The sequence below is a fragment of the Dermacentor silvarum genome, chromosome 8 (genome assembly GCF_013339745.2).
Source record: "Dermacentor silvarum isolate Dsil-2018 chromosome 8, BIME_Dsil_1.4, whole genome shotgun sequence".
Taxonomy (NCBI): domain Eukaryota; kingdom Metazoa; phylum Arthropoda; class Arachnida; order Ixodida; family Ixodidae; genus Dermacentor; species Dermacentor silvarum.
This window is the reverse complement of record NC_051161.1, coordinates 93,077,013-93,091,876: the sequence shown is the minus strand read 5'-3', so window position 1 is coordinate 93,091,876 and position 14,864 is coordinate 93,077,013. Positions and strand designations below refer to the sequence as shown.

The window sequence follows — 14,864 nt, the reverse complement described above, 5'->3', positions numbered from 1 at the left end:
CAAAATACGAATAGGGGTCCTAAACTCTTCAGCGCTCGCGGAACAATTAGACACTATATACGGGGACAGCACAGCCCAACATTTTCTACCCCACGATAAAGGACACGCGACGTGGAAGACATAAAACTCAAATATCCACAAGACGCACAAGAAAAGCCTCTTGACGACACAAAGGATTACGGCACGCACCTCCCCCCCAAAAAATAAGAGCAGCCGAGCGGTCATAGCTGTACGGCACGAATGCTCACGGCTGGATATACCTATGAACCCTTATCGTGGAGTAGATTTATCTAGTTGAACGAGATAACGTCTTCGGTGCCGTGTTGCACGTTGCCTCAGGCGAAAGGGCGAATGCGCGATAATTATCGCTTCCGCCCTGCTACTGCGCGATGGGCTGTCGTATATAAGTGCAACTTCATGAACGCTAACGCACCGCGCTTCATTCATGCTGCAACATGTGGAACAGTAAAAGCAATACGCGTGCAGTAGTTGCCTGCGAAAATAGTAACTGGCATTGAGAGAATGAAATAAATCTGTGTAGCCAGTTCACAGACCGCTGCTACATAAGGATTGCCTGTGTTGCCGGCGCTTCGCGATGCATGGCTTTCAGCGTGGTATCCTAACCTCAAAAGAAATGACTTCCACGTTGTAACATCGGCACGAATGAGTACTGCTCATTATACAATGAAAAAAGGAGTAAAGTCGTTTCCTCGCATAGTGAGTTTCGCCTATGTTATCTGCACATATCCACCCCAGCTCAAACTCAAACTTACGCCCACTCTACCGCCCACGTCCAAGATTAACAATCAGATATTGACCGCACCGAGGAATGTTACTGAGTCAGAGACATGGCAAGCCGCTACTTCAACGTGATTGGCGAATAAAGAACAAAGATCAAAATGCCCTGATCCTTTTTAATTCACAATTGGAACGTTTGGACAGTTTGGAATATATTTCTAGCCTCCGTCTTTCACAAGCACCGTACATTATGCTTACATTGTTTCGAGAAGGCGTAACGAGCTCCAAAAGCGCTTACATGTCCTCTTCATGAGGCTGTGGCCAAAGCTACGTGCTGTCCCCCCAGTCATCATCTACGGTATCCGCCTAAACAGACGTTTGCTTAACCGAACCGGGGCGTTAAGCACATTCATAGCAAACACGGAGGCCGCTGAGACAAATAGACACGTCACCACGTGATAAAACTTAGCGACGCCGAGACGGGATCACCGTGACAATTGTCTGTAGCACTCAGCTACGCCGTATCGGATGGTTTTTGTGGAAGCTCACAGGTGCGCTTATCGGCGCCGTTCGTCGGCTGCTAAGAGCACGATGTCCGAAGGCTTGCTTGTTCAGCGTTTATGAATGCTAGCGCCATGGTCGAGCACAAACAAAAAGCACTTTGCTTGACTTAGCATCAATTACTTAAGCAGTTGGGCCGCCAGATGCAGCCGTACAGAATGCCATCGCAGACGCGCCGGACTTCTGGACCCACAGGAAGTAAGCGCATAATTAAGTGTCGCGTGGCAACAGGCGCATATACCCCGCAGGGACCGCGAACCCAGAAATATTTTGGAAAACACAGAATTCACGTATCGTGGTATCGCGGGTGTCCTTTCCTGCTCAAACACCTTTGAAATGAAAACAGCGTTTCCCAATGTTTAAACATACTCACCTAAGGAACGCGCCTCCTAGCAAGCATGGCCATTTACAGTCGCACCCAATGGCAAGTATAGCAATGGAGGCCCATTTCAGTCACACTTAAAACACCACTCTGGCAATAATTATATTACTAATGTGCAGCTAGACCCCTTCTAAAGCCAAATTCTGGCCCCCACAAAAACCTTTGCGCTTGAGGACCAACAACATACCTAGTTATTGGACTTGTACTACAAGACCAAGTGATTCTGAGTTGTTATAGAACATTGTTCTTCTTTCTGGGGCTTTACGTGCCAAAACAAGTTCTGATAAGGCATGCCGTAGTGGAGGGCTCCTGATTAATTTTGTTCACCTGGGGTTCTTTAACGTGCACTGCAACGCAAGCACACGGACGTTTTTACTGGCCCAAAAGAATGAATCCATAGTATAGTAACAGTAATACATGACAAAGTAAAAAAAATCGTTCTTTGAGACTCTACGGCAGTAAATATTGTCGTATGTCGACCACTAACATTGAAGACGTAATGGAATTGAATTTTGGGGTTTTACGTTGAAGCTCATGTGCTGTTGAAGCTCATGTGGTCGCATGCATATTGGTGGCTGATTACGAGCGTTCGTGTAAATTACTTAGGTCGCGGTAATACGAGTTCATGCTGATGCGTATCCGAAATAAATTGGCAATTTGCTTACGCGCGACTCGCCGAATGAGGCACGTTGCGTCTATTCGCGGGCTTCTTTCACGCTCAGAAAAACACTTTTATGTAGCACGTATTGAGCAACAGAAAGCTGTATCGGGAGTTATTCATGTTACTCTGCAATTTTGTCATTGACACTTGGTTAATTAAGACAGTACTTCTCGAGTTAGATAATTATTTACAATTAGCTAATGAAATCTTAGTAACGAAAAAATTACAGGTGGCTACTCCACTGTACTGGAAACAATATGCACTAGGTTTTCTTCGGGTAACTCAATTGCTCTTTTTCTTTTAACTGCATGATAGTTGGGACGCCCCTGTAATAATCCCGTTCACTGGTACTTGCATAATGCGCACATACAACATTGGTGTATATACCCACAAATATATCCGCGGAGATCCCGGCCGATCCATCAGTGGCAACGTAAATTAAAATACGTAGGCAAAGTGAGCTTCGCTTTAATACAGGCTTTCCTTCGTCCGGGGCTGCACTTTCGTGAATATTACCTCCTTCAACTTGAACCTGGCTTCACGGGTTTGTATCCTGGCTTCGGTGACCGCATACCTTTGCGAGTGAAATAGAAGGGTCTCTTGTGCAGTGAGTTTATGTATCAAATGCGTGAAATTACTCCCAAGCCATTTATTGATTTGCATACTGCCATAGCCAAGAAGAACTACCGTAGTTGCATCTGGTCTTCAAATTTGCAAACTGCAATTGGTTCAAGAGCACACTATTTTACTGTCTTGTACTGTATTGTAGAGATACACAACGTAATTTTAACTAACCTGCCTGGTATTTATTGGATTGCTTCAACTTTCTATTTACCGCAGGAACGAGCCACTACGAACTGCATGTACGAGAGAACAAATTCCTGATAATGAATGGAAAGAAAGTTTTCTACAACTGTTTCTCTGTTTACAGCGCCTATATTTCGCAATTGAATAGCCTTACTTTAGAGTGCACACATGGATGCTAATAGAACAAGAATTTTCTGTCATATAATGAGCGAGATTTCAAGATGATAATAAACTCAACGTGTAACGATCTTTGTCTTATGGTTATTTCATCGCAATAAACCCACTATTAACGTGCTGCTAGGTAGAACAGTGATTGGAATCCGTATGCAAATTTGCTGTGATAAGGTATGGTCGTCTTCAACATTACTTATTCTTTACAATTCTCTTCACAATTGTTATAAATACGCTTCGGACGACAGTTTGACGACTGTGCTGCCACGCAGGCGAATCACACATTTATTGACAGTGAGCCACAACACTGAAATGAATGTATTGTAAGGCAGCAGCACAGCTGTTGTCTAGTCGCCTTTATTTGGCTGAGCCACGCGCTGAACGAAGACGACGCGCCCAGTGATGATGATTATGTACAGGGGAAGAAGATGGATTAATATTTTGCTCACACTAATTACCCCCTCGCGCGGAAGCGGCCAACCTGGCCGCTGGTTATAGCGGTGCGGCACGTCGTTGGAAGGGCTTTAGGCGCGAAACGTGGACAATTTCTGTGCCACGGTAGCGGCCATCGGAAGGCGTGACAACGGGAGTGACGCGGTAGTTCACTGGCGAAGTTTGCTCTACAACAGTGTAGGGCCCTATAAAACGCGACTGAAACTTTTCGCACAGGCCAGGAACTCGAGTGGGTGTCCACAATAACACTTCATCGCCGGGGCTGAACTGAACGACGCGGTGAAATGCATCGTAGCGAGTCTTCCGATCCTGTTGACTTGCCTCGGTGTTGAGGCGGGCGCGATGCCGACACGCGGCAAGGCGAGATATTAACTGCTCACTCACTGACGCCGACGATTTCACGGGGCCATCAAAAAAAGAGACGTCGAGGAGAGAGGTCGGTTGACGCCAGTAAACTAGAAAGAATGGTGAGTAGCCAGTAGTGCGCTGTGCAGCGGTGTTGTAGGCAAAAGTCACGAATGGCAGGATGGTATCCCAGTTGGTGTGGTCAGCGTTGACGTACATGGAGATCATGTCAGAGAGAGTTCGATGGAAGCGCTCTGTGAGGTCATTACTCTGAGGATAGTAGCTGGTAGTCGTCTTATGGATGGTGTTGCATGTGCGGAGGACGTCCTCGAGTAGCTTCGACATAAACGCCTTGCCACGGTCACTCAAAAGGACGCGTGGCGCTCCATGTCGGAGAAAGATGGCTTCCAGGAAGAAAGTCGCAATATCCTCCGCGGATCCTGAAGGTAGCGCAGCTGTTTCGGCGTACCTGGTCAAGTGGTCAACTGCAGTGACGACCCATCTCTTGCCGCTAGCTGATAATGGCAGCGGTCCGTAGAGGTCAATCCCGATGACTGCGAATGGAGCGTCAGGACAGGGAAGAGGTTGCAGCAGTCCAGCCGGAGGTGAAGTGGGCCGTTTGCGGTGCTGGCAGAGCGAGCAAGAAGCGACGTATTTCGCTACGCAGGTGGCAAGTCCAGGCCAGGAAAAACGACGGCGGATGCGTTCATAGGTCTTGTGAAAGCCAAGATGTCCAGCTGTGGGATCATCGTGAAATGTCTTCAATATCTGTTCCCTGAGTGATCGAGGAGCGACAGGAACCCAACGCTGTCCTTCGGGGTGGAAGACATACCGGTAGAGGATTGAGTTTTCACACTTGAAGTTCTGTAACTGGCGACGGGCTCGCGCGTTAGGAGGACGAGATGAGCCGTGAAGGCGTTCCATAATTGAGTGACAGTAAGCGTCGTCGCGTTGGTGGGACGCGAACGTCTCGGGGTGGAAAGAAGGAAGACCATTGAGAGCGGCGAGTGGAAGAACTGCAGAGGACGCGTTTACAGGCTCGGTGACGGATGGAGGCATGCCGGGAACGTCGGACTGCGGTGGTAACGGACAGCGGCTGAGAGCATCTGTATCGTTGTGTTTCTTGCTGGATTTGTACGTGACGTCGAAGTCATATTCTTGCAGACGAAGTATCCAGCGACCTAAACGGCCAGATAAATTCTTTAACGTCGACAACCAACATAAGGCGTGGTGGTCGGTCACGACCGTAAAGTGGCGGCCGTGTAAATACGGTCGGAATTTTTGGATGGCCCAAACAACGGCGAGGCACTCCTGCTCAGTGATTGTACAATTTTTCTCGGCCGATGTTAGCGTCCGACTTGCGTATGCGACCACGCGTTCCTCAAAACGTTGTCGTTGCAAAAGAACAGCGCCGATTCCATGGCCGCTGGCATCAGTATGGAGTAGAGTGGGTGCGGACTCATCGAAATGACAAAGCACTGGCTCAGACGTGAGGGCACGCTTTAAAGTGTCAAAAGCCGCTTGGCACTCGTCTGACCACACGTATGGAGTTCCTGAAGGAAGGAGTCGGTGAAGCGGAGCCGCGATGGTAGCGAAGTCACGTATGAAGCGCCGGAAGTAAGAAGCCAGGCCAAGAAAGCTGCGAAGTTCTTTGGAGCGTTGGGGCCTCGGAAAGCGGAGGACGGCGGTAATCTTTTCGGGGTCAGGCCGAATGCCGTCTTTGCTTACGAGGTGGCCCAGTACTTTAATAGTCTTGCTGGCAAAGTGGCACTTTTTTGTATTCAGCTGAAGACCAGCAGCAGAGAGACACGTCAGGACTTCATCGAGGCGCTGCAAGTGGAGTTGGAAGGTTGAAGAAAATATGACTATGTCGTCAAGGTAGCACAAACAAGACTTCCACTTAAGGCCCCGCAGAACAGTGTCCATCATTCGTTCGAAGGTTGCTGGTGCATTGCAGAGGCCAAAAGGCATGACGTTAAATTCGTATAGTCCATCAGGTGTTGCAAAGGCAGTTTTTTTTTCTTGTCGGCCTCATGCATCGGAATTTGCCAATAACCCGAGCGTAAGTCAAGACTGGAAAAGTATTCCGCGCCTTGTAATGAATCTAAGGCGTCGTCAGTGCGAGGCAAAGGATATACGTCTTTTCGGGTTATTTTGTTCAAGTCACGGTAATCAACACAAAATCGCACTGAGCCATCTTTCTTGCGCACCAAAACGACGGGTGACGACCAAGGGCTGGCGGAGGGGTGGATGATATTTCGCTCGAGCATGTCGGCAACGTGCTTGTCGATAATCTCGCGTTCGGCGGAAGAAACGCGATATGGTCGACGGCGGACAATAGAACTTCCATCGACGTGTATGCGATGAGTTGCCGCTGAAGTCTGTCCCAAGAGAGGTGAGTGTACGTCGAAGGAAGATTTATGCTTCGACAACAAGGCCAGTAGTTGATGTGCTTGCTGCGGAGTCAGATCCGTACTGATTGCGCTGGCGAGAGCAGTATCAGGAGCAGCAGCTGCAGGTGGGCGTGGTTCTGCAGTACCAGTACTCGAAGCCATCACCGAGACAGGCTGTGTGTCCACACCGCAAACCACGACAGCACCTTTGGGTAGCAAAATCGGCTCATTGGTGACGTTGAGTACTGTGAGAAGGGCCGTGCCGTTGATGAATCAAACGAGACTCGACGCTAGTGCAATGCCTTTGGAGAGGCAACGGGCTGATGGGGCAACTAGAACATCGCCATTGTCAATTACGTCGGAAGCAATCACAAAAAGTTGCTCGTGGCCAGGTGGGACCACACAATCGGCTACGGTTCGCAGACGGTGGCGGGACTGAGGCCCCGTGTCAGTGTCATCGGTCTCGCGCATGTGGACAAGGCGTTGTTGTTTGTCCGAGCGATGCAGCTTCCCCTCCTAAAACTGCACCATCTAGTTTTCCGAGTGGTAGTCGGTATGGGTGACTGGCTGGAGTGGCGATGTTGAGCGTCGGAGAGAAGGAGAGCGGCGGCGTCCTGGACGGTAGTTTCGAGGAGCGTCGGGAGGAGCGGGTGGGGAGAAGGAACGTGGTGAAGGGCGGCGCTGGTATTGGCTCGGAAAGGACACCAGATCCCTCTCGTAAGCATCGTAGCCGCGGCGTTCATCCTGCTGGCGCTTTCGACAAAACCGCGAGATGTGGCCTCGAATGCCACAATAATAACAGATTGGGCGGGAGGAGCGCCAGGGGGCGTAAAATGCAGGTACAGGTGCACGTGGCGTAAAGGCTGCGACGTCGTTCTGAGGAACCGGAAGGGCACGCTGAGCGACGGAAGGCTGCATGGCAGCAACTTGGGCGTACGTGAGTGGCGGATTTGGCGGTGTCGGAGGGTCAGGGCGTACAGCGGAAACCAAGGAAGACAGCTCGTCTTTGATGATGTCTCGTAGCCCAGTGGACGTAGAGTGAGCTGGAGGAACAGCAGAGCACGGCAGGCCTTGGGCTTGAAGCTCTTCGCAGATCAGAGCCCGAATCAACGTGCGCAAATCGGTATCCGAAGAAGGGCGCGTGTCACAGACGTCTGGCTGTAACCGTATGGCTTGTAGGGTATTCAGATGCTGGCAGGTCGCGATGACATCGTCTACGGTGGTGGGGTTTTAAGTGCGAATGCACTTCTTAAGCGACCCCGAAAACTCCGCCGGCATCCGCGCTCCTCCTCCTCTCCCCTAGCAACGGCGCGAGGAGCGGAGAGGAGCGTCTGTAGCAACGGCGCAGCGACGTCACGCCCCACGTGACTGCGCGCGCTCCGCCCTCCGCTCCGTGGCTGCGCGCGCCCCGCGCCGGCTCCGCACCGCTCTCCGCGCCGTGACGTCACGGCGCGTTGTGCAGCTGGCGCCTCCGCGCCGTGGCTGCGCGCGCTGCGCCGGCTCCTCGTAAAAAATAATGCGCCTCCATCGAATTTTGCAGCTCGTCCGCGGGAGCCCAGGCGCAATAGCGTGCCGTGCGCAGCGCGCGCAGCCGGCGGGCGAGGAGAATTGAGGAGGAAAGCGCGCGCGCGGAGGAGAGTGTCGCTACTTTCAAGATCAAGGGGTTTTAGCTCCTCGCACCCTCTCCGCGCCGTGACGTCACGGCGCCATGCAGCTGGTGTGCCTCTCCCCCCGTTAGGTTTGCACTCACCCTCGGCCGCCGCCTCTCCCCTCGCGCTGACAGCTCCCTCCTCGCCCGGTAACAGCCCCTCGTGTGCGTACTCTCCCCACCGCTCACCCCCTCTCCAACCGCCTGGCGTGTTTCGCTCCGCCGTCACGTGTTGTGTGTGTGGCGCCGGCGCGTCAGTCGTGCTCTCTCGCTGCCGTCTCCTTCGCTCGGCTCTGCAGTTTAAAGCCCCTATATTTATAAAAGTAGCGCCATTCTTAGATCTTGCCGCCACCGCGCTCACCCCGGCGCTTCCTCCTCCCCCTCTCTTAGCCGCCTCCTGTCGCCCCAGCCTCCTCCGCTTCTCCATTGGCCAATCCGTGTCACGTGGAAGTTCGCGTCGCGCTTTTGTATATTTTTTTCTTTCCAGCGCGCTCCGACTGCCATTCTCGGGCCTGTGCGACGAAAGTGCTGTACGCACAAACGGATCAAACGTGTTAGGGACAAGAACTTCGTTGTGATGGCATGCTGCTGCGCCTTAAGTTGCCGCAACCGACGAGGCGAGGGCAAAAGGCTTTTTTTGTTTACCATCCGGCGTGCGCAAACGCTTGCTGCACACTTGATATTTGCGCCGTCTCGCATCGTCGCGTTGCTACTTCCAAAACGGCATTATTAAGACCAGTTACTGACTGACGAAGCAAAATCGCGCCTCAAAAACGTCTCCGCAGGGCGCGATCGAAGTTTTCCTCGGATTTCCTCTGGTAGCGCGTTGGCTGTCGTCTGCCACGGCAGGCCCGACGCAGGCGGCGCCACTATCGATATCGCGCCTCGATCGCGCTGGTCGCGCCGAGCGCGATAGTGGAACGGAGGAGGAGGGAAGTGGATGGCGCTACTTTTATAAATATAGGGGCTTTACTGCAGTTTAGTCGCGCGCGCCCCCTCATAGCATCACCCCGTGCTTCGCACTTCCTCATACTCCCCTTCGGGGAAATGCGGGTTTTTATTTAACTGCTAGTGCGTTAAACGCAACGTGTCCAATGCCTTTTTAAATGTGTCGAACGCGATCGGTCTCGCTCATTGCCGCGTCGACGCGGCGGCAAAGGGAAAGGACGTCTTCAATGTACGAAGTGTACGTCTCCCCTGGTTGTTGCATGCGCGCATCGAGCTGCCGCTTTGAAACTTCAGAACGGATGGATGGCGTTCCGAAAATCTTCCGGACTTGGTGCTGGAAGGTGGTCCAATCGGGCAAGGCCCTCTCATGGTTAAAGAACCACGTCTTCGCGACATGGGACAGGTAGAAAGCGACGTGGCGAAGTTTCTGAGTGTCGTCCCAATGGTTGTACTCACTCACCCGGTCATAGTTCTCCAGCCAGTCCTCGACGTCGTCGCGCGGGAGACCAGAGAATATAGTGGGGTCACGCTGCGGGGCGGTAACGGTCCATACGGAGGCGGCTGGCTGGGGGGCAGCGGGGGTGATGCCGGAGGCTCCGGGTTGTGGTACTTGGGTCATGGCAGTGGACAGGCAGAGCAACCGGCGACCCGAACGAAGCTCCAGTGGAACTCGACGTCGTAGAGGTCTAGGGGATCGAAAGCAATCTCCACCACTTTGTAAGGCAGCAGCACAGGTGTTGTCTAGTCGCCTTTGATGATGATGATGATGATGCACCTCCGTTATGGCTCGCACCCACTAAGGGGGATAGGCCAAGAATCGGGCGGCAGCGGGAATGCTAAAGAAAATTCATATTTTAAAACAAGAAAACAAGAAATGCCAAGTAAAAGACAAAAAGACAGATGTCGCACTAACCAGATTAGCACGCGAGCGAGCAGTCAGACTGACTGAAAAAGGTGAAAGTGAAGAATTGTTACAATCAGAGGGAGGTAATATTAACAAAACAATTTGGAGAAATCAATTTAGGTGATATGAATGCATCTGATGTGTAGAATACAATTACAATAATTAGCAGGGTAATCGTTTTGTTTCAGTTAAGAAATTAAATACTGCGCAACACACGTCTCTGTGACTATAGCCTAGTGCTGAAGCCCCCAATGATAACAATACTGGTATGTTTAAACCTAATCCAATTTTGTAAAGTGGAGCTTCCAGTAATAATTTTCTGTGGCGTGAATAGCGTCTGCATGATAAAAAGTAATGTTCTATTGATTCAATTTCCTTACAGTTTTGACATAGAGGGGACATCGTGAGACCAGCTCTATGTAAATAAAAATTCAATTGCGGGATGCGACAGCGTAGTCTGGTGTAAGTAACTTCCAACTGCCGAGAAGTGCACCACTGTTTATTCCAGCAAAAACCTAGATGCTGAAAGTCTGTAGATAGTTTCAGCGGTAAGTTGCTTAAATCATTTTGCAAACAAAATTTTCTGTATCTCGATGCAGTGACGTAAGAAGTATCCGGTAAAACAGGGATCAAAGGCCCACTTAGAGACGTTCTTGCTAATAAATCGGCCATTTCGTTTAGATATAAACCGCGGTGTCCAGGAACCCACAGCAAGTTAATTTTTTGTAAACTTTTAGGGACTAAATTGTGAAACAAGCTAAGGAGAGCTGCATTCGTTTCCGTGGAAAGCGACACACATACCGATAGAGAATCTGTAACTACGACAGCTGTTGATTGATTTGCAGGGAGTTTACGTAGCGCTAGGACAATGGCCAATAATTCTGCTATGAAAATAGGTGTGTAATCTGGAAGACGAATAGAGAAGGACCAATTAAGAGAAGGAGAGAAAATGCCTACGCCAGCCTTCTCTTCGGACTGTGAAGCATCAGTGGCTATGATATTGTTTGTTTCCAGGTGAGAGAGGTAATCTTGTAACTGAGCATTTAAATATTGGTATGGCATTAGTTTTGCATTTGAGGGGAAAATATCGTCAAATTCTATCTGGAGGCTTCTTTTTGATTGACTTGTTGGTTGAATGTGTTGAATTTGTACATTCAATGGTGATAGCAGTGCCTGTACGAATACGATCTGAGGGGTGTGTAATCGCGACCAATGACTATTAAAGAATAAACTTGGTTCGTTAATAAAAATATACATAGGTCTTCTTTGAGGAGATTCGTAAATTCTTAAATACGTTTGGACTGTAAGCATCCTCATTCTGCTTTTTAAGCTTGGCATTCGTGCTTCCATATACAGCACGGTGTTGGCAACAAACTTAGGGAGTCCAAGGCACAATCGCAGAGCTTCCCTTTCTAATATTATCAGAGGTTGAATTTTATAAGCTGGGCTACCAGAAAACAAGACACTTCCAAATTCCATGATCGGTCGGACATACATTTTATATATCATAATTAATGTATGCCTTCGCAGCCCATATCGTTGATGACTGATCTTACGTAGCCATCCCACGGCACGAGTTGCCTTAGACGCAACTCTTTCAATGTGGCTTCTCCAGTTTAGTGACCCATCATACGTGATTCCCAGGTATTTAAGGCAATTCACTTGGGGAATGAACTCTTGACGATACACCAATGAAATATTAATGGGAACATCTAAAGGAAAGACAAGAAGAGCACTTTTTCTAACGTTCAGAGACATATGTATGTTAGCAATCCAGGTTTCAAGCATGCATAAGTAATTTTGTAACGATTGATACAGTGCATTTAGATCATCATTGGACGCGAAAAAAGCGATGTCATCGGCATAAACGTATACATGAATGTCATGGAGCGAAGGGATGGAGCTTAAAAATATATTAAATAAAACAGGAGATAACACTGATCCTTGTGGTACTCCGCGTTTCTGTCTATACCTTGACGATGAACATCCGCTTTGAAAACAATAAAATTCTCTTTCCCTTAAAAATTCTGCAATCCACGCCGTGATGTATCTCGGAAACCTGTACATCTCTAGCTGCTTTATCAGAAGTCCATGTTCCACTGAATCATAAGCTTTAGCTAGATCTAAAGTCACCAATGCTGAATATTCTCGCCTACGACGTGCAAGTAGTACTCGACTCTCTAGATCTATGTGCGCACACCATATCGAGCACCCTGATATAAAGCCAATTTGACTGGGGCTAAGTATTGAGTTTTCAGCTATGTATGTCGTCATGCGGCTATTCAAAATTCTTTCTATTAGTTTAACCAAGTTGGATGTGAGAGAAAGTGGTCTAATATTATCTAAATAATATCCACCTCCATGTTTTTTGAGTATCGGAATTACCTTAGCAATTTTCCATTCTGAGGGTATCCAGGCATTTTTTAAAGAATAATTTACCATATTCAAAATTTCGTGCGGAGACAATTCATACAGAATTTTTATCACAGCTGTGGTAACTCCATCTGGTCCTGGTGCTGAAGAAGGCAGAGAGCGAACAACAGCCGCCAATTCTTGAAACGTAACTTCCTTAAATTCTTCTAGCGGTAGTGATTTCAATTGGTATGGTGGAACTATTGAAGAAAACCTATCTTCTAGGCCCTTTCCAATATTTTCCAATAATTCGGACAATTCGCGTGGCGAGAGGACGAAAGAGTCAATATTTGCTGGAACCGGAATCATCTTTCGTGAGCGTAAAAATCTAAAAATGGCTTTCTTGTTTTTAGAATTAGAGAGATAAGTTGATTTATTCTCGTCATACTCATGTTTGGCTTTAGCTATCGTACGCTTGAAAGATGCAGCAACGAATTGGTAATCACTCCAATTTTTCGGACATTGATTACAGAGAAGTTTCTTCCAAGCAGCTTTCCGTTTTCGGTGAGCCCGCGTGCATTCTGAATTCCACCAGGGGCTAAAAGATTTACCTGTGGCGGAGTTTAAATTAAAAGCTGAACTCTTTAAGGAACGTTTTAAAACTGCACATAGACTCATAGCCCTAATATCCTTTTGCATATTCATACGGGAGAGCATCGTAGACTTCAACTCCTTTTGAAGTTTGTCATAATTTACAAATGTGATATGTTTACTGCTGAGGGGAATCACAGGGAAATCAATCTCAAATATAATAGGAAGGTGGTCGCTGTTGGTTGCACAGTCTATAGTTTTCCACGAGGATATAGTTAAAGATGAGCTGGAAAAAGTAAGATCTAGAGCTGATTGAGAATGGCCGCGAACAAACGTAACAACTTTTGAATTTCGACAAGAAAGGTTATTGTCAAGAGTCCATTCCCACAGGCGTTTTCCACCCAAGTCAGTTTTAAACCCCCAAGACACGTGATGAGAATTGAAGTCACCAGCGAGTATTATGTCTTTTTTGCACGAAGCTAATGCGATGTCTAGGCATCGGGTATCCTGCACTCCTGCCGGGAAATATAAATTAACTAGGGAAAAAGGGGAGCAGTATGGAAGTGTTATGTCTAATGCTAAAATTTCACATTCAGCAGACATACATTGATACGATATCGTGGCCTTGTGACTAAATTTTGTTAAAATCAAGAAAGCAATGCCACCACCTCTAGAAGGGCGATCCAAACGAAATAATCGATAATTTTTTAGGAAAAACTTTTGATCATTTGAGAGCCAGGTTTCTTGTAATACAATTATGTCTGGGGAAAATTCAGAAGAAATATATGATAAATCTGTAGCAGCAGAAGCAATCGAACGGCAATTCCACTGTAAGATTTTTAGAGAGCCTATGGTGAAGATAGAACGGTGGCGGAGACCGCCTGCTCTAAAATGCTATCTTTCAAGAAGTCTTTCTTGGAAAGATTCTCTTTTACAAATTTTTTAGGTTTGACTTAGGGGAAATTTTGGGGGGAGGAGATCTGGTGCGTTTCATACTCTTAAGTTCCATGTCTACATCCTGAAATTCTTCATAATCATCTGTTAGGGGTGCTGGTTCCGTCTCTACACGAGTAGAAGGTCCTGCGCAAGGAGAGTTAGGTACTGGGTTGGGTGACGATGTTTGGTTTGGACCTAGATTTAGAATATTTGGAACTTGGCATGCTTGAACCTGGGTAGAGGTGGTGTTAATGAGCTGCGCCAGCTGACTAGACAGCATTTGTGCCAAGGACTCAAAAATAGTTGTTGCAAGTCGTTCCATGGCCTTTTCTGTAGCCTTCTCTACTGCCTCTGCTATGGCCTTGGATACAGAAATATCTAAGGCAGCGGGTTGACGAGCTGTTACACCTGCATAGCCCTGGGTTCTTCCTTGAACCTCAATAAACGCTTCTCTACGTGAGCATCGCCTGCGTTCCACCACTTCAAGAATTCTCAATTCTTGCTCCTTCGCCGTGCAGTTCGAATAGTCGGCCGCGTGAGCTTCGTGACACAGACAACATTTTTCCTCCTGAGATTTACAGTCTGTGCTGTCGTGATTTTCTCCACATAGTCGGCATCGAGTGACAGACCTGCAGCCTTTTATGCTGTGCCCGTAACGCCAACATTTCGAGCACTGTAGTGGTCGTGGAGTTAGTGGCTCTACTTTGTATATTAGGGGCCATGCCTTAATTTCAGATGGACGGGCTGTTCCCGCGAACGTAACAATGACCGATTCCGTAGGCGACTTCTTGTTCTCGATAATTCGGCTGCATCGGTATACAGAAACAGCACCAGCAACTGAAAATAAGTCTAATACCTCTGATGGGTCCAGGCTCGCGTCGACACCGCGAACTAAGCCTTTCGAGCAAGCAAGGTGTGCTGGAATAAGCGGGCTCACCGGATTTGATGCAAATTCGGAACAGTTGAGAAGTCTT

At 48.3% G+C, this 14,864-nt stretch overlaps 1 protein-coding gene across 2 annotated transcripts in view; it reads left to right on the top strand.

The window, feature by feature from the left end:
* The window catches only part of LOC119462752 (uncharacterized), a 351,136-nt gene that overhangs the window by 19,458 nt on the left and 316,814 nt on the right, over positions 1–14,864 (top strand). Inside the window, exon 5 of one of the 2 annotated variants that reach the window (XM_049673239.1) lies at positions 3,183–3,398. The exons of the other annotated variant lie outside the window; for it this stretch is intronic. Within the exon in view, the coding sequence (XP_049529196.1) occupies positions 3,183–3,328 (146 nt within the window). The 3' untranslated portion in view covers positions 3,329–3,398. Of the gene's footprint in view, positions 1–3,182; positions 3,399–14,864 lie in introns of those variants that run through there. 2 annotated transcript variants of the gene reach the window in all.